The 26,870-nt window shown below is 38.9% G+C and overlaps 2 protein-coding genes across 3 annotated transcripts; both read left to right on the forward strand.

Moving 5' to 3' along the window:
- Positions 1-2,675: 2,675 nt before the first annotated feature.
- LOC108882088 (immunoglobulin-like and fibronectin type III domain-containing protein 1) lies at positions 2,676-19,701 on the forward strand. Its single transcript, XM_051070987.1, has 23 exons — positions 2,676-2,694; positions 3,612-3,734; positions 3,897-4,036; positions 4,187-4,286; positions 4,447-4,489; positions 4,578-4,749; positions 5,528-5,732; positions 5,952-6,224; positions 6,354-6,821; positions 7,627-7,779; positions 8,353-8,466; positions 8,734-8,829; positions 10,372-10,559; positions 11,287-11,428; positions 11,609-11,902; positions 12,571-12,867; positions 15,637-15,816; positions 15,913-16,041; positions 16,140-16,448; positions 16,611-16,696; positions 16,830-17,022; positions 17,126-17,422; positions 17,532-19,701. The coding sequence occupies exons 1-23, from the start codon at positions 2,676-2,678 to the stop codon at positions 17,915-17,917; spliced, it is 4,407 nt and encodes a 1,468-aa protein (XP_050926944.1). The 3' UTR covers positions 17,918-19,701.
- On the forward strand, positions 19,639-26,160 carry LOC108882113 (FK506-binding protein 5). Of its 2 annotated transcripts, none has more exons than XM_051071334.1 (5): positions 19,639-20,068; positions 21,448-21,932; positions 22,463-22,625; positions 23,430-24,132; positions 24,228-26,160. In XM_051071334.1, coding segments are annotated over exons 1-5 (1,632 nt in total). In that variant the 5' UTR covers positions 19,639-19,789; the 3' UTR covers positions 24,230-26,160. The 2 variants fall into 2 exon arrangements, with proteins under 2 accessions (XP_050927291.1, XP_018529922.1); XM_018674406.2 differs by having other exon boundaries at positions 22,463-22,529.
- The last annotated feature ends 710 nt before the right edge of the window (positions 26,161-26,870 follow it).

Below are 26,870 nucleotides of genomic sequence, written 5' to 3' on the forward strand. Positions count from 1 at the left end.
ACCTTTTGACCTTGCTTCACATGTAAGCGTGGGAAGATAAACCATGATTAGATACGTAGGCCTGGCAGTTCTATATGAATAATGCGACCTGTAACACAAGCACATAGACTGTTAATAATGGCAATATTTGAAACTGATGTAATCTGTGGTTTTCAAGGTATGTGTCACAGTCACACGAAAAAGATAAAAATGTGCCATCTATGACAGATTACTAATGGTTATATTCTATTTGCAGGTCACTGACAATTGAGAGTTGACTCTCGCCAAAATGTGGAAAAGGGCAAAGAACACAGGTCCTGTCGTGAGACAAAGTACAGTACTGCTATTTCTCCTTCCTCTTCAAGCTTCTCTTTTTCCTGCTTATTCATATTTGAGAGATTGGTCTGATGTCCATCCGCTGCAAACACAGTGGTGTTGCAACAGAGATTAAGATGACATTAGACATTCTTCCGTACTATTCTGCACTAGACTGGATGTTAAGATAATGGTTAATTTAAATAAGCAAGCTTTATTCACTATCTTTTTTTTTCATATTTGTTTGATTTCTTCCAGTGCCTCTATCAGGTATGACTTCAGTGGAAAATCATTTTACAAACTGCTGTAACACTAAATATTTGCTGCAAAGTTGGAGGTCACATGTTATCAAGATTAATATCTGCAGTAGTTTAATCCTAAATACCAAAAAAGTAATAGCGAGTTGCACACCACCACACAAGAAAAAAGAATCCAGAAGCACTGAAAAATAATCACAATAATGAATATCTTGAACAAAAAAAGACCACACCAACAACATTGTTTTAGAAAACTATTTGGCAGTGATATAATAAACTGTCTGCAATTTAATTCATCACCAGAGGTGGAGGAAAATGAGCTTCCACTAATCCTGCCAAAACTTAACATATTCTGGAGTCAACAAACAGTTTATAGGGTAGAAAAGCACTTTGAAAAATGAAGCGTTTTATTGTAACAGCAAACTGAGCAATACTCAGGCTTCAAAACGACTTCATATAAAAACTGGAGAAATATTACTTTCTTTGAACTGGAAAAATGAATAGTTCTAGGCTTTTTGTATTTATTGCTCATATCCAATGAATGCCTGAATACTATCTTATAATGAATGCCCAACCCAAAAACTACCATATTGCTACACAAAAACAAATTTTAATTATTGTGACTGATCTGAAATAAAAAGGTATTAAAAGAGTTGCTCTTTTTACTGTTAAACCTGAGTTCCTGCTGGAACATACAGTATTTTATACTAACAATGCATCAGTTGTGAAAACAACGTTACAATGTAAGGGGAATCACTCAGTGATGACATTACACACAATTATCCCATGAATCTTTAGCTCTTATACTAAGCTTCACTCTTAGCACTTTCGCTGTCTTGGTTTTGGCCACAGCAGACAATGTAGTCAGTCAGAAATCTCTAAAACCCACTGTAATTTACCTGTTCAGCACCAAAAAGCAGACAGGCACAGTTAGCAACTACCTGGTGAACACTGTGTGGCTAAAGAGCCAGATATTTTAGTACAGACCAAAAAACAGAGCGAGAAATAATATTGGACTTACATTTGAATGAGTAGGAAATGTTTGGGTTTAAAGAAACAATTATAATACAATACTGCTTCTGTAAAAGACAATGAAATGTGAAAATGTGCTCTGTGCATGATGTGCAGTACACTATATCCATAGACTTATAAAATCCATGAGAAGTTCCTGTTTGGCCAACTGACAGGCACTTCAACAGCCAGTTGACTAAAGGTCTTCTCTCTCTGGGCTTCAGTGATAAACTGAGGATGAGAAGAAAACATCCTTGGATTAAGGTTGCCTGCCTGCTGCCCTTTACTGTGACCCTCTCAGTGCTTCAGTTTATTCAGGCCTCTATGAGCTTTCCTTTTCCACATTATGCCTGACTGGGCCTCTCCACCCACTGTTACTCCCTCTCCCTCTCTCCCTCTCTCCCTCTCTCTCTCTCTCTCCCCCTGCTCTTCCTCTATATCAAATGCACTTAAAAGTAAAGGGAACACATGCTTTGCCTGGCTTGGATAGTCATCAGCATTTCTGTAAATACCAGGAAATGCCTGCAGGACATAACCTGCAATTTCAAAGAGATAACTAATAATGAATAGCTCCTGTTGGACATGTTTTGTATATACAGAGTATATGCACTTAATGTCCTGCAGGCATAGCACAGCATTACCTCATGTACTTATAACTGATCTACTGCAATTTCTTTTCACCCAGGTTTCTCCCTTGTTCATCGATATATTCAGCATTTTAATGAGGTGTCTGGCAACAAGACAGGTGATGTGAAAGAGCTGTTTGATTTTCTGGTAGACAAACATTAAATGTTTTTGAGGTCTCCACGCACAACTGTACTGTACGAACGCATTGCTGAGCTATATCCATTATTATGAATAATGGAATACATTGAATAATACATTAGGTATTATTGAATACTGTGTCTGCTTGTGACCTGTCCTGTCTTTGTGTTGATAACCTGAATTATCCATTTACTACCTTGTCAAACCAGTCACCCCCAGTTACACGTCTGGCAGGGTGGCTCCTATTTCTGTCCTTGTCATAATAATCATTAATCCCTGGATTAATGTTCTTCTTCATCGACTCCTGTGTGATCCTCTATCTTTGCGCGTCAAAAGCCCAATAACAAAATGCTCTGCAGCAAAGCAGGTAGGCAGAGGATCACAGAGTGGATTTCATGCACTGCTGTTTGAAATACCCGAGTGAATTAGTGTCTAGTCTACTAATTTGACTTGCAGTGTATTGAATACTAGAGTTGAAACAAATGGTACATTAAATTTGCCCAACACCCCATACTTCCAAGTTTCTACACTGTGAACATTTGCTGCTACTCTTGGTTTTTATATCACTGCAAGTGGAATATCTTTGGGTTTTAGACTACTGATCATATAATGTAACTGTAACTGTGCAGCATATACTGTATATAAGAGGTGCAGAGCAACTTCTGCCTCATAACTTACTTAATTTTAGCTAATATTTTGCAGTTATCAGATTTAGATGTGAAAATGACAACAAAATTGCTAAAAAAAAAATGCTATTAAACAATCACTGGGAGGTAGGAGTAGTGATGTGTTACTATCTGAGTCTATAACATAATCATCTTAATTGATGTTAATGAGTAATGAGCACAACTGGTTTAACTTGGGAACAATTAAACACCTTTACCCAGCAACAACACCAAACATGCAGCTGTCATTGGTAGAAGTAACTTTAAGTTAACTCATAAAGAACAGGAATATATTATACCTAGTTACTTTTCCATCTTTTTCAGTGTATCTGAGATTTGTATGCAGCGCTTCACATTTGTGTAGCAGTCAAAAGGCAAATGTTTCCGTCAACATACACAAAGCAGCACTGGGAATACGTTTGACATTCCTGACATCTGCTGGTAGCAAAAAAGAAATCTGTTTAGTTCTACCAAAAGTAACTTTTCCCCACTTGGTCTAAATATTTATTTCAAATTCCACTGCGCTGCAATGATTTCTGTTTTGATTCGTTTTAAAATACAATGTGCATAATTAACTGATTTGTTACTTTTTATTATTATTTTTGCTGGCTTTGTTCAGCTGCCATCCGCAAGAGATCTAAGACTCCCGGAGTGATGATCACGCAGTATGTGGTCAACATACCAGATGGAAAGAGCACCCCAGATTTCCAGTGTAAACCAGTTCCAGTAACAGTCCAGGAAGGTGAGTTTCATCTTATGACAAAATGCTCTGCAGCAAAGCAGGTACTAAACTGACCTATTTATGCATTAAGTCAATATGCATGACAATAAATTATATGAATTAAGGACAGTAACATTTCATTTCTATAGCACTCTCTTTACAATTATGAACCATATTTCACAGGGCAATTAGCTGTTTTTAAGGCTGTGGTGACAGGGGATCCAAAACCAGAGGTATCATGGAGAAGAGCTAAAGGAACTGTTTCAGACAAGGACAAATTTCAGAGTAAATACGATGAATCAACTGGGGAGCACATACTAGAGGTGAGTAACTAAATGATAAAAGATCCTGGGAGTAGTTACTGCTCATACTTTTAGTTTTAAACAGCATAATAAAACAGTAAAAACGTATTAGTATGTATGTTCTCTGTGCTGTGTGAATTAAATTTGGGCATCTGATGTTTGTATTTCTAGATTCACAAAGTGTCTGCTGCTGAAACCGATACATTCAAATGCTATGCTGTGAATGAATTTGGTAAAGCTGTCTGCACGGCAACATTAAGTGTGACTGAGGGTAAGAGTTGTTTGTGGAATACATTCTAGACTGGATGATGAATATTTGTTTTGACTGAGCGAGTCACTTATTCTCATTTGAGCGTCTTAAGTTCTTTATATGTTTTTAATTACAGAGTAAAATTATAAAATATACAGAAACCTGAATTCTCTGTTTTCAGCTTCAACAAATCCATCAGATTTCAGAAAATTACTGAGGAAAAGGTGAGAAAACCAGACATTTAAATTGTATAATATTAATATATCTATCTATCAGTTTTGTTTTGTTTTTATATTTGTCTAATATCTCTAGTAAAGTAGAGAAAGCAGGTGGGGAAACTGACGACAGATTCTGGAATGCGATGCTGAACGCTGACAGGAAAGACTATGAGCGCATCTGTGCTGAGTTTGGTGTTGCAGACTTGCATTTGGTTCTCAAAAAACTGGAGGAGAAGAAGAAGGAGCGAATGCAAAATAAGTGTAAGGTATGAAAACTCTCAGCTCTCACAGTAAAAACATCATCTCCAGCTAAATCATCAATACATCTCTTAACAAGCCATTCTATCACTGATTTGTCATTTCACTGAAGACATCTGGCACTGATCAAAGTCGTGTTCACTCTGAATATTCATCAAACCTAGCATATCATTGTGTTGTGATAGTAACTCCATAGTTCAAATGCAATTCATCATTTAAAATTAACTTGAAATCAGCAATCAATTTTTACTACTAATTTCACAATATTAACTTCATCTCTCTGATCAGATCTCTCTGTCTCCCATCTCAATCATCTCTTGGCAGTATCAGAAAATAGGTATAATTATGTTACTAAAGATGTCTGTGCTTCATTAGAGCTTCAAATTGAGTTTAAAGATGCACAACGAGATAGACTAAGATATCTTCAAGTGTTAATTTGAGTGCCTGAATTCTGAGTGTGAAATTTATGCTGCATGTAGTAGCCTCAAAAAGTTCCATTGTGAAACACAAACAAAAACTGTATTCATGGCATGTACACTGCTTTCTGATAAGAAGCCCATAATGCAAGAAAGATGAAAGGTTTAAGATTAAAGATGCAAAAGTTACAAATGTGCAGCACTTCACTTGGCAGTGATGAAAAATAACTATAATAAGTAAATGGTGGAATTTTTTTTATCAGAACTATTCTTTAACATTTTTAAAACATGCACAATACACAGCAGATTAATATTATTCCACAGTTGGGTTATGTTTCATCTGTCTGTAATTCCTCTGTGTGCCTGGCAGGATGGTGTGATTCCCTATGATGAAGATAAAACAGACAAACACGGTGTTAAGAGTGTTGGGAGGACAAAGGATTTCAGTATTAAGGGCCTAATGCAAAAGGACACAGGACTGAATCAGGTGGATGTTGAAATGGCCAACCTCCTGGAGACAGTGCTGAATCAGACGGGTGCTGAGGAAGTCAACTTCCTCCCAACAGAGTTTAAACGTAGGTTCAATGACAGAAACTGGGACTGAAAGTTTTTCAAAAATCTGATTTGGAAAAACGTTTAAATATTGTTTTTGTGATCCTCTGCTTTTTTCACTTTTGTTAAACATTAAATATATACAGTATTTGATTTTCATTAATAGTGAAAATGCAGTGATTCTCACACAAGCCTATACAATACTTCATCTTTTTTTGCATCCTTTTTTTTTCTTTTTACAGTTTCAAATGTGGACTTTGTCATCAGAATTCAGGAGATCAAGGCACAAGAAAGAGAGGACGCTCTGTTTGAGTGTGTCCTCACACACCCACTACCCAAGATCACGTGGATGGGCAAGGGCAGAATTCTGGAAGATGGAGAAAAATATAGCATAACCATGTCAGATCATAAACTAATCCACAGGCTGTTGATCAGGGACTGCAAGCAGCTGGACAAAGGCATCTATTCAGCTGTGGCTGGCATTACATCCTGCAGTGCCTGGCTGGTTGTGGAAGGTAACAGTGCAGCAATGATTAATTTGTTAATGTAATTTGTCAATATAATACGAATGATTGCCATAATCATGATTTTCACAAATAAATGCGAGTCATTTATCATGCATGTTGTATTTCATAATCTGTAAGCTGACTGTGACCCCACATCTGCTGGCAAGAAGAAACCTCGTAAAACTACCTTGGCTGGCGGAGCACAGATCGACCTTGAGAAAGTCGCCAAAGAGCAACAAATAAAAAACAGTGAGGAGATGGAGAAGATTTTAGCAGCAATAAAAGCAAAGCACCAACCAGGACAACTCAAAGGAGAAAAGATATTAACCGCTGGTGGAAGAGATGGTGAAATAACTTCAGTCAACGGACTGGGTAAAAACGCTGGAGTGGTAAAGAACAAGCCTGACGCAGCAAATGCAAGTGTCCAGTCTGAGCTGACGGGAAGCAAAGAGAAAGTAAAGATTAAAAACTCAGGAGGAGATGAAACAGTAACAAAATTAGATGTTTCAGGGTGTGTAACAAAAACAGACATGCAAAGGATAGCTGATCAATCCAAGACCAAGAAACACACCAAATCTGGTCAAGTGGATTCTGACAAGGCAACAGGTAAAGTTGATCTATGCCTAACAATGCATTTCCATCATCAGCACTTCAGTAGTCAGTGGTGGTTAAAATTTGAGTTTGATGATCAAAACATTTGCTGCTACGTAACTTTAGTTATTTCAAAAGAGGAAGTGGATAACCTTTACTTTCACGGGTCAGCTCCAAAGCAGTACAACTCTTTGCCCTTTAGTGCTTGGGTTACATGTCACACACTGAAAAGATCTCTTTAACTAATGTCAAATTTTAAAGGCTTTCTGTGCACGCTATTTGCCTCTCGAACATCAAATGAAATGAAACCAGGAACAATACTACAGTTAATGCTGATAAATTAACAAAAGGTAAAAATATTATATATACATATTAGTATATTGTTAAAAAGACTCAAAACATATTGAAAAGATATAGTTATGTCTGTAAAGACGATATTTTCTAAATGTAAGTAACCAAGTAAGAACAAAATAGAGACCATGATCAGGCTTGGATTGAATGATCACTGTTTCTGTAATCTTAATGATTAGGATTAGCTACTTGGCACATAATTAAATATCTCATTTGTTTGGATTAAAATGACCTTTAACATTTAAATATAACTATATAATACAATATAACCATTAAAGCATAAATATGTAGTATTTACTAAGATGAAGTTAGAAGGCACTGGTGTGAGCTTGGGCTGTCGCTTTTTCAAAAAGTCAAGTTTAAATGAACTCAAACTGGCACATAATTCATTTGAACCAATTTGAGTTAATATCCCTACTTATCTTCTAAACAGTATTTATTCTTCTGATTGTGTACTGTGTCTGTGCAGAGTCCAACGGGAAAAGCAGTGATGTAGAATTAAACCAGACTGAAATGTTTGCTACAAATCAAGTCACTGATCCTGATGGAAATAAAAACTTCAGCGGGTCTGTCAGGCGCTCAAAGCAAACAAAGAAGGTCCAATGGAAAGATCATATATCTGGTAAGACACAGCAGGGATCATACTGCATGGAAGAGATTACAGTACTACAGCTGACTCAGGATTAGCCATACCTCTATCAGATAGACTGTATAGTACTAAATAAGAAAACAGAAAAAAATGTTTTAATCACTGCATGTACATCTATGACAATGACATATGGTTGATTTGTTTTTTTGTGTCTAACAACAGCATATGTGAGAATAAAAAAACATTAGGGTATGTTACCGACTGAAAACCAAGAAAATAATAGAAATTTGCTTGTCTGGTTCTCAAAATCATTCAAGGTGCAATAGGCTGAGTGAGCATCTGGAACGCCACTAATGGCACCATTTTCTCTTTCATTACTGTAATGTAGTTTTAAATGCTGGAAAATGTTTGCCCCATTGGTGAAGAAATTGAGCTTTGTTTTAGTAATGATTGAGTGAAGTACCATGACAATATGAAAACAGCTGAAGAGCAGAAGATTCTAGTCTTATTAACCTTATGATGGAAAGAATTTCTGGGGACTTTTAATTTACTATTTAAAATTACAGTGCAAGTGTGTAGTAACTGAATTCTGTGCCTCTAACACAGATCCAAATGAGCTAGAAAGTGACTATGAAGCAAGTGACAGTGATGGAGAGGAGGACTCTACTGGCCAGGTCAAGCATCCTAGATGTTCAAAGCGAAGCAAAAAAGCTGTCAGTGGTAAGAGATCAGACATGGTGCATTACTGCATGACGGGGGGGTGTAGTTTGGGTTAATGGCCTGAAAATAACTGAATACCTGAAGCAGTTCATGTTGTTTAGTCTAATTAGCAGAACATATTGTTTAACCCTAAATATAAATATGACTTGTGCTTATTCTGAGAATGTTTAGTGTGGTTTCATTTTGAGACAGATTTGAGTAAGTGTGCGTGTAAAGCTATGGGTTGCATATTTTGATTTTAAAAAGGTGAAAGCATGTGTCCTAAAGATCGCAGTGACTCTGATGAGACCGAAGATGCCACCAGCTCTGCCAAACATACAAGGCGTAAAAGACAAGGCCCACTGATAGAAGATTTGGTGATTGGTAAGTAAAGTTTCCCGACTGAATGACAGCAAAGGGCTGCAGTTGGATGCATTTGAATTGTTTATGAAAACTATAATCAATTTTGTCAAGTTGTAACTGACTATTCTTTTCAGAGCCACTTCAAAAAAGGCTATGACAGTGTAACAGTCCTGTCCATCTCTATGTAACTGATATAACTGTATTACATGTAGTATTGGCATAGTGACCTCAACTCTATATTCACAGGATCAGTGTGTCTTTATACAACATATTCATTTACATGATGCATCTACATTTGATTGAACAGGGGTGGGTGGAAAAATTATTCATATTCACAATGCTCACTCCTACAATTCTGAATCAATTCACAAATGCAAAATATAGATTTCTGTGATAATGTCAGGTAATAATGCTATGTCGACAGAGGAAAAAAGGTGGAACTCAACTGCAAAGGCACCACATTCAAGTATCATAATAACACATCTTGTTGTTCATCTTCAAAAAAAGACAGTAATAATTGGCTTTGCAAGACAAAGGTGATGTATTTTATGAATGCTCCAGGCCCTGTCATCTACAGCATCCAACTCCAGCACTAAGGACACTAGCTGACCAACACATGCCACAGCACTTTAACCAGCTCTGATAGGGCCAACAAAATAACTCAGTCCATACTCTGTTTCACTTCAAAAGCCTTGTACCCAGGCAGCACTCTGGATGACAATGGCTTCCCCCACTACCTACATGACAGCAGAGAGACCGTTCCATACTGCTGGAGACAGTCAGTTGTTTAGCATAGAGTGCACTGGAGTAAAATAAAGTGTCCCTCTTTCTTTTTATTGAATCAAGAGCTGTTTTGAATTGAGAAGCAATTCTGAATCATTTCAATTGTGAGATTGCTAAAGATTCCAACCCCACTAATGATTTGAAAACTGGAGAGCACAGTTGTACAAATTTGCACAAAATTTGTACAAAATTGAGACATGTGCTGCACATTGAACATTAAATTACTTTGGTAATTTGTACATTGTCCACAATGAATGAGATGGAATCTGGGAGAAAGACTGCTCAACAAAGTTATAATTAAAAAAATTATTATTCAAAATATTTGTAACATTGCAACAAAGTAATCATGATTCCATTTAGCGATAAGTCACTGCAATCAACTTCACAACTAATAATGATATTTTTTACCAGCTAACACCCATTTATTCACAACAATCCCTGCATTTTTTTTATCAACTTGCTCTGAATGTCATGTTGATATGCTATTTTGTCACAACAGGGAGGTTCTCCACGAGCCAAATTGTTTTGTCATTTTCATTTTCTATTAGACAGGTCTACATTTGGCCACAGAGGGAGAGTCAGTTCGGTGTTAACAAACAATACACACTGAATAAGAAAACAGAAGAGCACTGAATAAGAATACAGAAGAGGCATCAACATGCACATATACAAGCTGAAAAGATCAAAATATATTCCCTGCAGAGACTGCAAACCATCTGGAAAACTTCCAAAAAAAAAGAAGAACAAATAAGTTCAAACATTAGCTGTTTCTCCTATCAGTCTGGACAGGTTTTCTGTTCTTATCAGTCACAGTGCCTAACAGTTCTCTGTTGTCTATGTTAGATCCAGGGGTCCAGTTCATCTGTGGATTGTCTGATGTCAGTGCTATCATCAATGAGACTGCAGAATTAACATGCAAGCTCGACAGTGAAGACTGTGAAGGTGCCTGGTTCAGAGATGGCAAAAAGGTTAGCCGTATGGGTCAAACTCATCATTTTCCTGGGCACTGTGTCCATCAGTGTAGGGGTCTATGGTCATTTTGGTTCATTTGGTCTGAGGGGGAAAAAAAAAACAAAAACAACATATATTGGAGTTGAGCTCCGGTGCAGTTTCCTGTTCACACTGATATTTTACAAACAAACCAAGAGGTGAAAGCATTCAATTTATATCTGTTACCATGGTTACAAAATTATGTAAATGATGATGATAAAAATGATACAATAGAGGCCATACATTGCTTATCACTGTCTTAATAGATCACAATGAACAGATGGAGTTGGTGGTAGTTTAGCCTTTAAATTTATGCAAAAAACTGCACAAAACAGGTTAGATGTGACAGCATCCTAAGACGCATACCATGTAATCACATCATCGGTTTGAATCTAGCTACTGACCTTCCTGCTCTCCCTTGGCACATTTCTTGTCCACCTCCCTCTTGTGCACTCTCAGAAATAAAAGGAAACACCAAAAAAAATTGAAATGAAAGATGGAAATCACCACCAGTTTCATACAGTATGTGCTCATTGGTGATTTACCTGGCAGGTGTTTAGATACTTTGGGCCTAAGTGGGACACAACACAGCTGGACAAAAAGCCTTTTGGAACATGCAGTGTATCTGATTTGAATGACTAATTAACTTGAAATTGTTGCTGCTCGGTTTGCTTATTTTCATGTGTCTGCCCCCTTTCCTATCAGATATCCCCAGATGACAATTTCACTATCACTAAAGATGGTGCGATCCATAAATTAGTTATAATCCGGTGCACGGAAGAGCACTCTGGGAAATATCGTTTTGAGGCAGATGGTCGTAAGACAGAGGCGATGATCAACGTCAAAGGTTTGAGAATTCATCATGATAACAATAATGATATTTGATAATATGCAGCATAATTGTGAAATGAATATTATGAATTATATTTGCAGCCTGAGGTCATAAAATGTAAGTATGTGATTAGATAAGAGCTAAATGCCATCACAGCATTAAAATGACCCCAAATGACCCCCCCTTTTTTTTTAGATCCTCCAAGGTTTGACCCTGAAGACCTCAGTGCTTTCACTGAGCCTGTTACAGTTAAAGTGGGGCACCACGCCATCTTCAAACTGCATTTTGTTGGCTATGCACCCATAAAGATTCAGTGGTACAGAGAAGGAGAAGAGCTCCATGATGACAACAATACAAAGATAGAGAAATCTGCAAATCACAGCCGCTTGCTCCTTAGCAGGTGCCAGAGGAAGGACACGGGAGAGATCAAGATCAAGCTCAAGAACGAACACGGCTTCATCGAGGCAATTTCACAGCTAATTGCGCTTGGTGAGTGAATGAAGGATGCAATGCAGAATTTAAAAATTGTTTTTTTCCTTAAGCTCTGCAGCTATAAAAAACATTATATGTAAATATAAACACTATATAAACATAAAACAATAAAATACCTGATTTCAATTAAATTAACTCTGCGTCCATCTCCATCAAGAAAATTTTTATCTTTATAAATGCCAAAATTTGTGATTTGTGCAGTAAGCTGCATAGTAATACATACTTTGGTGTTGGAAGACCAAGAACAGCAAACACCTTCAAGCTTCAAGCTCCAAGCTCATTAACATAATGTAACAAAATCAGGCCAGGCTTAAGTAAAAAGGATGTCATATTTCACTCACCCCACCTGTGTCTGGACAGATTTAGGTGCCTATTTTCAAAATGCTAGATGGAAAATCAAGATTCTTTTTTGCTCTACTTGAAGCAGAATCCCTGGCTGCGATAACACAACAGGTTAAAAATGTGTTTTGAAAATGCAATTCACAGCTTAACAAAAGCAATTATATTCAAACTACATCTGCTATCGCTGCAAGCATTACAATCATAACAGTTTACTAAAAAATAAATAATATTTCCCTCTTATAAATGTGGTAATTTGCTTTCTCACACATGACAAGTTGTAAAGCTTTCTCAAACTTAAATGACACTTTTTTTTAATGTTTCAGACAAACCTACTCCACCCTTGGGTCCAGCAGAAGTTACAGAGAGCTCAGTTTTGTGTATTGAGTTTAGGTGGAGGCCTCCAAAAGATGATGGTGGCTCACCAGTGACAAACTACATAATGGAGCGTCAGCAAGTGGGACGAAACACCTGGAAGAAAATAGGGGAAATCCCAGGTGTGCCCTGCTATCGTGATACAGATGTAGACCGTGGACGGAAATACTGTTACCGTATCCGAGCAGTGACCGCAGAGGGTACGAGTGAAGTGTTGGAGACTGATGACATGCAAGCTGGTACACTAGGTGAGCCAAACTGGTATAATATCTGTAATGTAAATTTGTCTCACCCTTAAAGAATTAACAGAGGATAAACTATAACCACTGACCTTAGTTAGTTTAATGTTAGCTAAATATACGTTGGTTTTAATGTCACAAGAACCTGAGACTGTACAAAACTCAGGCAATTCACAAGTCAATCCCAGGTCAAACAATCATGAAACACAGTCACACCTATGAGCAATAAACATTTCAAGTTTTCAGCTCCCCTAACCTGCATGTCTTTGGTGTGCCTGAGAAACAAGAGCACCCATGCAAACAAGGGGAAAGCTTGTAACTCTACACATAAAAGCCAGCTGGCAGGTTCATAAACAGGCCCATTGACTTGCTGTGAGTTGACAGTGCAAACCACTGAGCCACCATGGTGCACACTGTGAATTGTGTAGATTGTATTGTTTAATCAATACCAGTGATGTGCAGTAATGTAAGAGCATTGGCTGTATGCACAGCTCGACTTTCAAATAATAAAACATGATGGTAAAAATAATCAATTAGAATATTAACCTGTAATAAATTTAACCAGCAAAACCAAACACTGATACCATGGAACGTGCCAATGACAAGCCACACTGCAAAAAAAAAAAAAGCAAACACTACATACACTTGAGTCCAAAAACACAGCTAAGACTGCATCTAATGCCACTGTCCCTGATTCTGGTTAGGAAATCTTTCAAGTCAAAACCTCAGACCACCTGAGATAAAATCAAAAGGTCTTATTTTCCTCCTCCACATCTTAAAAAGGTCCACTGGGTTCATAGGATTTTAGATCTATGAATCTGTCACAGAGAGAAAATCTCACACCATGTGATGGCACAACAGACAACTAATAAATAGCCAGCAGATAAAGCACAAGTACAAATAGTCCAGTACGGCACAGCGGCCGACAAAACACAGATAAAACAACAACGCAAGCACAATGCAAACAAGAATGACCTGAACTTACTGTTTGAAGGTCTGCTTGAGAACGAAGTCCATGCAACAGTGTTCTTTGGTGGAGTCTGTGTGTTGTATTAGTTTTCCATATAGGCCTGAAGTCTCTCCAGTCTGTAGGACTCCACATAAACGTTATTCCCAGTTGACAGTCGTCCTTGACGTACTTAAAGTAATTGAAATAGTCCTCTCCAAGATCATGATCCAGTTTTTCCTCCAGAAACGGTTGCCGTTTGAAATCAGAAGCATTAAGATATGGAGTAGCCAATACAACTAGTCTTTCATCCTTCACCGGGTTGTCTGCAGATTTACTACCAGAGGTTTACGCCACCCCTTCATAGCACATTCTTCCCTTTCAAATCTGGAGCTGAAAGCTTCTTTTTACATTAAATTACAGGATTAAACAGATTTGTAAGAGGTGCATCAATTATGCACAACAAATATTCACACGAGTCTGTTGTACTGATGCATTAACTATATCTTCTTACAGTGATTTAACCTATACCGTAAGCAATGCCGGTAAAAAAAAAAAACTTTGTCAATCGTTGTTAGTCTTTGTCAATCGTTGTGATCCTCGTTTGACAACACTTCTGAAGATATGTCACTGTAACATGTGCCGAAAATTCTCCGTCTGTTGTTAAACTGTGACTCTGAAAGGCTCCAAAGCCCGATCCGCACGTGTGGTACTGATCGACCGGCGTGGACCGAGACAGGTGTGGCGCACACCAATTAGGGCGTGGACTTCAGGGAAACAAGATGGCGGCCGCTTTTTTTTTTTTTTTTTTTTTTTTTTTTTTTTTTTGTGGGGGGGGTCTGTTTTTGCGAACCTGTGACTGTTTTTTGAGATCACTTCTTGTGCGTACTGTAGACCTCATCTGACCAGGACCAGACTGAAATCCGCTGTACTAAATATAGTGGGGATTGAGCCAATAAAGAGAGTGCAAAGACTGTGTAAAGACAGTTTCAGATTTGTGAGGCCTTTACTCTGTGAAAATACAATTAACGTCTAGACCACCAGATCAGATCAGGTCTAGGTCAAAAACGGCTTAAACTTGTCAAACATGCACTATATTGACGGATATTGAAGGAGAGTGCAGTTTCACATTTGTGAAACCTTATATTTGTGCAAAACAAAAACATTGTTGATTTGAAAATCTGTTGTGTCAAAGAGACCTATTTGATCATCAGCTGTTGCAATGTCTTTGCTGCCCCCTGCTGTGAGGTCTGGTATATATTATGTCCTCTCCAATGCATAGACCTGTATCACAGACCTCATTATGAGACAAAAGTAAATACCTGTCATGTCATTCATTTGATAAGTCATTTTGGGCTGTGAATAACAGTCATTATCTTTTAATTGGTCAGTCGCGGGTCTGATTGCTCCTTTTGTCTGTTTAACAGCCTCAAACCCAAATATATTACATTTACAAAGATATGAAAGAAAAGCTACAAACTCATATACTTGAGAAATGGAAAATCTTTGCTGGATAGTTAATTAACCAACTTACAGTAATGGCAAGATAAAGAATAATTAAGTTTATACATGTGCTGCACTTTTCTAAAAGCAAACCCTTAAAGAGTAAATAAGCACAAAAAATTACAGCAAAGCTCTCTGTGGTTTATAACTTTTAGGTTTATGTTGTGCTTCCTTCCACATCCCAATCACTGATGATAAAAAAATATGTTTTGTGTCATTTGTGACATGGCCATATATAAATTCACTACTAGAGTTCACAGGAAAAGTTCAATGTCTCTGATTCCACTCTTTACCAGTTGATTGATGTGTTTTTTTCCTGCATTCCTCAGCTTTTCCTGGCCCTCCAGCGCCCCCAAAGGTGGTCAGCGCTTATGATGACTGCATTAATCTTTCCTGGTCTTCACCGAGTAACACAGGAGGTTCACGTATCCTGGGTTATATTTTGGAGAAACGCAAAAAAGGGAGTAATCTCTGGACGGTTGTCAATGCCATGGACGAGCTGATAAAAGGTCTGCATTTTTATTTTACCTCAATACAAATTGCCAGCATTGTAGACTGTAACAGTGATGTTTTTATTGTTGCTCTTTCTTTAAAATTGTCTCCAGAGAAGAAATATGCAGTGAAGGATGTTGTGGCGGGCATGGAATATGAATTCAGAGTTACTGCCATAAACCTCTCGGGAACCGGTGAATTTAGCAACCCCTCAGAGTTTGTTTTTGCCCGAGATCCCAAGAGTAAGAGTTGCAAACTGTTTTTCATGCTACATTCAACAATATTTATTTGATATTTGGCATGGCATGACTTTTGATTTTATTGCACTCCTTAATCCCAGAGCCTCCTGGTAAAGTTACAGGCCTTAAGGTGACAGAAACTTCTTACAACCACATGGTCCTGACTTGGACTAAACCTGAGGAGAGAGAAGGGATACAGGACGAAGCAAAGGGATATTTTGTTGAAATCCGGCAGGCAGACTGCATTGAATGGTCCCGCTGTAATGGTGCTCCGATCATCACGACTTCCTTCAGTGTGAAAGGCCTTAAGTCCATGGACATATACTGGGTGAGAGTGATTGCGACTAATGATGGAGGAGAGAGTGCGCCTGAGGAGCTGGCCAACTATGTCATTGCTATGCCCTCCCCTGGTACGTTAACTCTTCCTAGAAATTTAAGAGACAATATATCATTGTAGTCTGTCTCATAGCTCCTATTATGTCTCTTTCTCTATGAATTTTAACTCAATACGCTTAAAGACCTCTTGAAGTTAAATATTGTCCAATTTTTATTGTTTTTGTTCATTATTTTAGTGAGGCCAAAGTTCACAAACCACAAGATGAAGAGTTTCATGGTGGTGAGGGCAGGAAATTCTGTCAGGATCACAGTAAACTTTGAGGTGAGATTTATACTTAAGCTTAATTACTGGTACACTCTGAGGAAAACCATGCAAAACTAAACAGAAAGAAAACCAACTATAGGATACTATATTCAGACCTGAATCTGATATTACTAATGTACTTTTTTACCAGGCCTCCCCACGGCCAGTTATTATGTGGCTAAAGGACAATGTGCCAGTGGCAAAGCGAGCTACAATAAGTAACTCAGATGGCTCATCCCAGTTGCTGATCCCGTCCTCTGAGCGCTCTGATTCTGGCATCTACTCTATTGTGGTGAAAAATCTTGCAGGACAGGAGACATTCAGTACAGAGGTCAGGGTCACAGGTAAAACCTAGATGACAAACAAAGTATATCTCCCTTTTTTTATAAAGCTCACAGACATTTGTTAATGTTAATCTCAAGCCAGTAAAACTGACTGTGTTTACAGATGATCCAAAGCCTCCTGGACCAGTAGAGCTGGAGGAAAATGTGCCCGGCACAGTGACAGTGATCTGGGAACCTTCTCCTGATGAGAAGCGTGACGACCGCCTTCACTACACAGTGTCCAAACTGGACTCTACTAAACGCACATGGACCACAGTGGCTGACAGACTCTTCAATAATAAATTCACAGTTTGCAATATCATGCATGGGAGGGAGTATCATTTCCGAGTCTACGCCAAAAATGACATGGGCATATCTACACCCTCAGAGTCACCGACCTGGGGGATGGAGAAGAAGAGAGGTGTGTTTGTGCATCTCATTCTCAAATTCTCAAAGGCCAAATTGTCACTTCTTGAAAAAAAAAAAAAAAAAAAAAAAAACATAATCTCACTGTATCTCCTCTCTTGTAGAAAAGTTTGTGGTAAATGTACCCACCAGAAAAGATTGTGATTTGCGATGTGCTCCAACTTTCATCGTGCCTTTGAAGCTTCACACTGCACCCAGGGGCTATGAGTGCTATATGAGCTGTGCAGTGAAGGGAAATCCCAAACCTCATATCACATGGTATCGAAATCACATCAGTATAAACACTAATACAAACTATTACATCTCTGACACCTACGGAGTTTGCTCCATGCTGATCCTCCGGGTGGGCCTCAAAGACATGGGAGAATATACCATCACTGCAGAGAATGCCCTGGGACGGGCTGAGTGCTCCACTGTCCTCAGTGTCAGAGGTGAGAAGGAAAAACACCTGCACTTAAATTTAAAGGACAGATCAGAGAAAGCATACTAAATGATGTTAAATCTTTTTTTTTTTTTGTCTTCCATACAGAGTGAAGAAACTGAGGACACTACAATATGAGCAATATTTATTTTAAAGTCTAGATATCTCAGGATGTCTGTATTGAAGTTGTTGTGCTGCTTGGATGCAAATCACCAATTACAAAAGGAGATATTAGACTGCTACTGAAATGAAAATAAAATTATTTCACAAATAAAATATTGCATTCCTGCATGGTTAGAAAGTGATTTACTTTGAGTGATTAATATCAGAAAATCTTTGCTAAACATGGTGATGGTTGTGGTTTGACATAAGCTATGTAATTTATTGATACTGTGGCTAAAGACATATTCTTAAAGGGTTTTCTGGTGTTTGTTTTTACTCATGCTCTTCATTGGTCTTGAACACAACATCAAGCTAATTTACAATACATGTGCTATACTAGTGTGGCACTATTTAATCAACTAGTGGAAATGTTTGACAAATTAAGAAACATTTTTAAAACATAATAGATAACAAGATTAAGATATTAAAATACCAGGCATCAATCAAGGATTTAAGGTAGAAAATATCTCAACCAAATTCTGTTAACAAACTTTGACAATAAAATGTAGCACAGAATATATGTAAAATAAATGTAAACTTTAAGGTAATTTCTACCTCTCCGGTTTCAGTGCAATCTCAGATGACCCCTCACAGTTTAGAGTTTACCTTTCACATCATATGACCTTTATGGCTTGTGATTACCCTGATCCATATTAACTTATTTCCCACATGGGAACTCTTACATCACATCCTTTTCCAGGACCAGGTGCAAAGCAGTTTCACTGAACAAAAGGCTTATGTGACTGTACCTTAAGAATGAGGAAGCTGTAAGCTGGTCTGCCCTGACAGGCACAACAAAACAAAAAGAAGGGAGAGACAGATGTCAATCAAGCACAGTTTGTAAATGCCAAGAGCTGTCGGGTAACATACTTGAAAACTTATGTGGATGAACCATAGATATATAAGGGCTTTAAAACTACCAATAATGTGATTCTCAATATAAGTGATCATTATCAGTAGCCTAGTTCAGATTAGTTGAATCTCAGAGCATTTACCATTTTAAACCAGGCTATACATGTAATATAAAGACAGGGAAGACAAGGAAAAGAGTGTAGATTTAAGGGAGCCCTCAGTCCCAGAGGCTGAAGGTGACCTTCAACATAAATTTGCCCTTTCCAGAGTCTATGCATATCACTGAATATCACAGTGTCATGACCACATCTTAAAAGAAGACAGTGCCATAAAAATACAGAGGAAGAGACCACTAAGAAGAAGGAAGGAGGAAACTGCTCATGAATTCTCTGTCAGCCATAGGGCTTCCTTACAGCTCCGTCATGTCACGTCATTTGAGCGACCTACAAGCGTAGTGTGTAAATGCTGCAGGGCCTCAGCCGCAGTAAAAAATAGCACACAGTAGCCCACTGCACCGTGACCAGACGTGTAGTCTTTCCATTAGGTGACAGCAGCGCACATGGTGGCGGAGGCTCAGTCACTCCCGGTGTCGGCCCGCCCCAACTCCTCCTCGCTCTTCCTGAATGGACGGACACGCTACCTACGGCTCACGCCTCCCTCTCCTCTCCTCTCTCTCTCTCTATCTCTCTCCTGCTCTTCTACCTCCTCATCAAGAACTCGCTGCAGCCTCCTGGTACTTTATTGCGCGGTGATTGAAACCAGGCTGATTTGTACAGCGCCACTTAAAGGAGTCGTCTGAAGTTTTTTTTTTTTTTTTTTTTTTTAAATCTCCGCTTTAACACTACGGTCCAGGCTTTCTGACACACCGGCTCCAGCTATATCACCTCTCTTGCCTTGCTAGAACATTGTGTCCTTTCTGGGGGGAAAATGACTGCCAAGCATCGGAAAGGAAAAGGCAACCACAAACACGAAGATAACTTTTTCAAAAATGAAGTTATTGAGCCGGAAGTTCGCGCTGGAGCGAATAACTACACTCCTCTGTTGGTCTTATTTCTTATGATTGTAATTGGCGGTGCCACTGGCGCATGGTTCTGTTTCCAGCAGCACCAAACTTTAACCTACTTGACAGACAATCTCATGGGCATGCAGATGAAGATAGTGAAGTTACAGTCCTCCCACGAAGAAATGCGACAGTCAAGTAGTAAGGTAAGGGGGCTGACATGATAAGTAGCCTCTCCTCTGCAGGCATGAACAACCCAACACGCCCCTTCTTCTGATCGCCTGCATCCTGTTATAAATGCACCACAAATCTTATTTTCATGAGCCTATAATTTACACAAACAACACGATAATAAGAAAAAGGGGGCCTCACCACATGTCAATAGCGCACGTTGCCAGTTACAAGTAAGGAAAGTTAAGAACTGCAGGCCTCTATCAGATTTCAAGAGCCTCATTGGAGTGAATACTGCTATTTCTAACATCCACACAGCTGCTGACATTTGTAATGAGGAGGATTATTCTTGACCTACAATTGCAGGGACTTTATCACTTCAAATACATTAAATGTATTCAGTATCAAAGTTTCTGTGGAAAATGTGTGTCAGTAAGGAACATGCTTCCAGAGCTGTGCAGAAGGTTCTGCCAAAATAATAATAAACAAGACAAGTAGTGTGCCAAGGCTAAATTTAGTTTGTGATTTTGATACTGAACACCAGTTCAGAGGTTGTTTACAGGCCATCTGAAAGATTGTAGGAGAACAGAGAGAGAATGAACTGACCCGGTTGTGTTACTGTAAACTGAGGCTCGTCACCGCCTGTGGCTACATTATAAGGTTCATAGTATTCCAACTATTTTGAAATTGCTGCAGGCAACTCTAAGAAGGCGAACAAGATTTTCTAAAGCACTTAAACAAAACAACTCCACTCTTCAGCCTCTTTCCCTCTTTCATGCAACTCCACCTTTGGTTCAAGCAAGCCAAGGTGGCAAAAACTTTGCACAACTCTGCTAGCTCAGTCTTGTTAGAGAAATATTTCCTGTATGGGCAGTTAATTGTTTTTTGTGAGTCATCAATTTGCCACTGCAGATGCAAAATTCCTGCACCCCAATCGTGAGTGGTTTATGCAGGCAAGTAAAGGTCCTGTTGAGCACAGAGTGGGGAAATAACTCCCTTTACCCCACTGCAGTGTATATACAGTTTATGTCATGTAACTTTTTCTCTTGACTTTCTTTTTCTTGTTTTCTAGGAGATAAGGTTTTACTGAGCTGTCACTTCATGCTAGGGCCTGTCCTGATTGGTTGTCTTGGTGTGGCTAATGCCACCACAGCCTCTGCATATCTCAGTAGGCTTAGGGCTGAGTAGTGTGGCCTGGGTGTTTTACCTCTACTCTATTTATTTAATATACTCTGCTGTGGTGGGAGCATATGTATATGTGGGTTCATTTCCATAAAGACTATAAAAAACTATGCTTAAAATCATCCATGGCATCTCACAACTTAGGAAACACTATTTCTGTAATATTTTTTATAGTTTTGAATAGTCTTGTCAGTTTGACTCAACATCACCTCCGTGTGTCCCATCACAACAGCACATTTCAGAGAATCTGGAGACCCGCCTGAGTACCCTGGAGGAGTCTTATGCACTGGCCCAGAAACAGGTGGGCATGGCCCTGGCTACAGCTGAGCAGCTCAAGACGTCTGACCTCCCTGCTCAGGTACTGTCGCTCCACACCGAGATGAAATCCCGCCTGGCAGAGATGCAGCAGGCCACCGTGTCCCTGGAGCAACTGAGCCAGCTACAGACCATGCTGAAGGGGAAGAGCGAGGAATTCGAGGGCGTCAGGGTTCAGGTGGAGGATCTGGCCACACTGAGCACCGAACTGTCTCAGAAGGTAGAGGTCCTAACGGAAAGCCTGGGCGTTGCAGAATCGAAGCTGGAGGAGAGAGTCAGCCAGGTTGCCACACTGAGTTCTGCCCTGGATGGACAGGCTGCTGAGGTGCTCAGACTGAAGGAGCAGCTGGATGCCCATCAGGCTCAGCTGGAGGCCAGCACACTGGAGATGGCTACTGTCAGGTAGGCTGTGGAAAAAAAGCTGCACCATTTGATGTTATGGAGAAAATAGCTCACCTCCTCTGACCCATAACTTTATGTTGACTTTGTCAAATCCCTGTTGGCTGCCTCTGTCTGTGTCTCTGTGTTACTCTAGGCCAGTATTTGTAGGCCTCATATTCATATTGTGAGATTGCCTTGATCTGTACAAACATTTCTATTGTATTGATGATTTTTGGAGTTGAATGGTTTGCTTAACATTTTCTTTGTATGTAAAATCTGCTCTCTTTTGAAGCTTATGTAAACGTCATGGAAATGTGGTTCACAGGCTATTGTTACACATGTCAGGTTCAAAGAAAACAACGTTATGAAGCCATTGGTGCCTTTTTCCAATATTTAAAAAAAATCCTTCATGGAGCTACACAGTTAATATTATATTGTCATTATTATCATTAGTATTATTATTCTCATTAAATGGCAAAGTTTCTGTCCGCACAGTTAATAATCACAAAAAAGCTTAATTTCAGGCAGACATTTTCACCTGTGTCTTCCAGAGAGTTGCTTGAGAATGAGCAGTCCCAGCAGCTCCAGCAGGCCGGTGTGGAGGAGCAGCTCAATACGGTACGTCAGAGTCTGCAGGATCAGAACTCAGCAGCCCATAGTCTGCACTCTGAACTCAGGGCTCAGTTGGAGAATATACAGACGCAGGTTACCCAGGTAACCAACACACAAGCCAGAATCAGATTTAGCCTGATAATCAGTCCGAATTGCCATATTGTTCACTGAATTCATTCAGCCTGACATTTTGTTTTGTTTTGCCATAACCATGCGTTTTTGTCCAGCCAATATGATTTTCAGTTGACATGTAAGCTGCGGATAGTAGGAGTCAATCTCATCTATGTTGTCACTATTTGTGTGTATGCATTAATGGAATCAGGTAGCTAGCAAGCTAGGCAGGAAGATGGCAATGATCAGCCCTGATTGGTCAACACTTTCTCCAACCTGCTGATAGCCATCAGTAGGCACAACACCAAACCTGCTTGAATTGCTGAACAAATCAAAAATATTTAGATAATATTTAGAGGTCTGTAATCAGACTGCATTTCACTTCATATAAAATAAATACCTAAATAGGTCACAGATATAAAAGACTTAGTGAATATAAAATACATTTTCAAAATGGACAGTTTAAGAAGTGATTTTGCACCTTTAAGATTATATATGTAGTACATAGCAGAACTTACAGGCCTTAACACACATATCATCAGCACACGTGGTCTCTTTACTATTTCTGTTCACTGTGTGCCCATGGGGAAACAAAATGAGATTTTCATCTCATCAACTTGAAGGAGCTAATTGCCTGGATCCTCTGATGGATTCACATCAACACTTACATTCAGATGTCATTTTTTTCTCACCTCATTTACCGAGACACCTGATTAGCAATATAGCAGACCACTAAACTATCCACAGCCTAGTCTGTTATGATCTAATGTATGTTTATTACTCTCCTTGGCTTAGCTGGTGGGTGAAGTGCAACCTCCCGCTGAGCCTGTGGAACAGGTGGAGGAAGAAACGGCTCCCACAGCTCAAGAGGAGGCAGCTGCAGCAACTGAAGAGGAAGGAGAGGAAGCACTTGCTATAAATGTAGAAAAGGAGGCAGAGGCAGATGAGCAAGGAGAGACAGCTGTACAAGATGAAGCGCCTGTCAAGGAGGAGGAGGTCTCTGTGACAGAAGAAACTGTTCCTGCAGAGGAGGTGGAGGTGGCAGAGGAGGAGAAGGAGACAGAGCAAGATGACTCAGTTACCTTACCAGAAAAGGAGGAAGTGGAGACTACACAAACAGAAGAGGAGGAACAAAGTGTAGAAGAGGAGATGCCTGAGGAGGAGACCCAGAAAGCAGATGATGATGATGAGGAGGAGGAGGAGGAGGAGGAATCTGAAGGAGAGGAAGTTCAGGAAGAGGCATCGGTTGAGGAGGAGAGCCACAAAGCAGAAGAAGAGGAGGAGGTATCTGAAGGAGAGGAGGCAGCACAGGAGGAAGACCAAAAGGCAGAAGGGGAGATGGCATCGGAAGGAGAGGAAGGACTGGAGGAGGAGAAGGAGACACTTAATGTAGAGGAGGAACTAGCAGAGGAGGAAGAACAGCAGGATGTAGGAGCTGAAGAGGAGGCAGATGAGGGAGAGGAGCCATTAGAAAATGATGATTTACCAGAGGACGAATGTAAGTAACAGATTTCTAAACACCACTGCTTTGGATAAAAATGTAATCAAAAATGATCATACTCCACCTAATATTTTCTCTTTTCTGTTTTACAGAGTTTCTTTTCACACCAGACACACACAACCAAGGAGAATGAGAACTTCCTTAGTTTAATGTCACTGTCTACAACACAACAAATGCTGTAGGAAGACGTTATTGATTGCTGTTTTTTAGGTGCAGTGTTCATTACGCAGTTGCTCTTTGAAAGGCAGACCTAACCAGAAGAATTCAATCACTATGCTGGAGTTGGAGCTGAAACGCGTATCTCGAAATATGAGATGGCTGTTTGAAAATGAGTATTTCAGGTAGTATTTCACCTGTCAATAATAACCTCAAAAGCCTTAATCCATAAAAGTATAAATGTGTTTCTACAGAGCATTTTCCACTTTTCATAACTTGCACTTTTTCTTTGTCAAGGTTAGGTTCTGTACTAAACTGGAAAACTAAAAGCCAATGACATAACAAGAAGCTAATGCATAAACTGTTTATCAGTGCACTTGAAGCCATAAGCAATGCCTGTCTTGGTGACATTAAAATATCTTTCTTGCTGTCACTGCCTGGAATGTATCATGAGACAATATTTGAAAAGATAAAACAGAGTGAGTTGTTGTATCCCTGGTGTTTACACGGGCAAAACAGCCAACTAAAGAGCTAGAAAAAAAGGAAAAGAAAGCATCTTTGATAAGATTCATTCTTGAACGTTTTTAAGGTATAGGATACGCTGTAGTTGATAGATTTTTTTTACTTTATAAAGTACATATCTGTGGTTCAGTACTTAAAAACAGAAGGTTTTCTTGATATAGTTTGGCTTGATGTCTTTTTTGCACTTTTTAAACTGACTACAATTCCAGCCAGACAAAATACACCTGTAGTATTGTAAGATACAGTGGGGTCTAAAAGCTTCAGCCTTCTACCAAGACCGGTTTAGTTCCATCAGCATCATCCAACTGCCCAAATATTCTTTATTAAGAAAATGCAATATTTAGTTAGTTCAGATCATTTAGTGCTATTGTGGGTCTGCAGATATTCTATGCAATTGCTTTGGAAAAAAACACTTTGTAATGATAAGAAGAGTTTAGAGAAGCACCTCAGGGACAAAATGTTCTCTAGATGGATGGAAAACTATCAGTGATTAAATGCAGATAAACTGTACGTTTTTAGAGCCACTTATATGTACACAAGCCCAGCACCAAGTTCAGTATCCTGTATCAAGCTAACATGTTCAGTGAAAAGACAGTTGGCAAATTACACATAATGTATTTGTAAAGCAGCTGCCAGATTACATCTTCAATAACAACATCTGTCCTTTGTCCAAGCGGAATCAAAACTTCACTGTTGAAAACCAGAAGCCTTGATCACAGATTAATCATAGTTTTAACTTGTTTACTTATGGAAATGGGAGAGTTTTAATGTGGGGGTGTAAACTCACACATGGTCAGCTGCACATCAGCCAAGCCGATGGACTACTTCACCCTGCAGAGTCATGACAGACTTGATGGCTCGAATAGCTCGAAACAATACCAGGAGTGTCTGAAGTGTGAGAGAGGAGCTGCTGGTCTTTTCCTCAACAGTCACCTGATTTCAACCCTGCTGAACATGTCTGAAAATAAAAACAAAAAAGGCAAAATGTACAGCCACATCTCAAGACTGTGAGATACTCTGAAGACAACATGAATAATGTGAATCCTCAAATAATGTTAAAAAGCTGTGACAAGGGAAAACATAAGACATATCACATATTACTAATATCACATATATTGTTATAAAATTAACACTTACCTCTTTGGACACGTGACATGATTGTGTAGTCATGGTTTATGATTAAACAGGCTTCTTGGTGGTATAGTCAGACTTTTGGACACCACTGTACTTTTTTACTTAAACCAATATTCACTTTTACAAAATGCACTGTTTTGCCAAGGCATTGGTTTCTGTCAGTATGACACTTCCCTCATTGTCATGTTTTTAAAATAAACCCTGGTTCTTTCACTTTTGTATACTTGATTCTGTGCTTTTGTGTCACATTCAGTATGGTCAATATGGCCAGTAGGCTTGATGTTGAAACATTCCTGGTTTTTACATGGTATTTGTTGGCAATTACAAAAGAAAAAAGAAAGAAAAGAAAAAAAAAAAGAAAATTGGCAGCCTCATCCTTTAAGTTGTGTAGGAAAAATACTTAGCCTGTAAACATGTTTAAAAAATATGATCCATTGTTAAAGATTAAACAGTACAAAGTGGTATCCCCACCTCAACTGGCAACATATATAGTAAAATACTTCATATACATTTACACATCAATAATGATAGTCATTTGGTATATAATAATATATCTCATGGGGGCCATTGTAATGTATAACAAGTTATTTTACTTTTGATAATTTAAGTAGATTTTGCTGATGTTGTCACGTCACATAGTTTGTCCACCAGAGTACTGGCAACTTCATTTTTCCACTGTAAAATGACCTGCTCACTACATAACTTGATCATTATGTAACTCGTAGCAGCAGCAGTAAAAGTTTGCAGTGAGCACAAGTGTTACACAGCATTTAACAGTACATACTGTACCTTGATCACAGTTCTATTGGTAATGAGCAGCAGTAGAAGTTAGCAGCATCATCAGCAGTTAGAAACAGTAACTGGTTCTAGCAGTACTTTAAGTTAAGTAAAGATTTCAAATGCAAGATAAATCAAGTTTTTTT

This window comes from Lates calcarifer, linkage group LG6, assembly GCF_001640805.2.
Source record: "Lates calcarifer isolate ASB-BC8 linkage group LG6, TLL_Latcal_v3, whole genome shotgun sequence".
In the NCBI taxonomy this organism is placed as follows: domain Eukaryota; kingdom Metazoa; phylum Chordata; class Actinopteri; family Centropomidae; genus Lates; species Lates calcarifer.

Bases quoted from the DNA above. Each gene is read 5' to 3' on its own strand.
- LOC108882088 (XM_051070987.1), top strand. The intron at 6,225-6,353 runs GTAACAGTGCAG...ATAATCTGTAAG, and splicing joins TGCCTGGCTGGTTGTGGAAG to CTGACTGTGACCCCACATCT. The intron at 6,822-7,626 runs GTAAAGTTGATC...GTGTCTGTGCAG, and splicing joins GGATTCTGACAAGGCAACAG to AGTCCAACGGGAAAAGCAGT.
- LOC108882113 (XM_051071334.1), top strand. From the start codon at position 19,790: ATGACTGCCAAGCATCGGAAAGGAAAAGGCAACCACAAACACGAAGAT. The intron at 20,069-21,447 runs GTAAGGGGGCTG...CCATCACAACAG, and splicing joins TGCGACAGTCAAGTAGTAAG to CACATTTCAGAGAATCTGGA. The intron at 21,933-22,462 runs GTAGGCTGTGGA...TGTGTCTTCCAG, and splicing joins CTGGAGATGGCTACTGTCAG to AGAGTTGCTTGAGAATGAGC.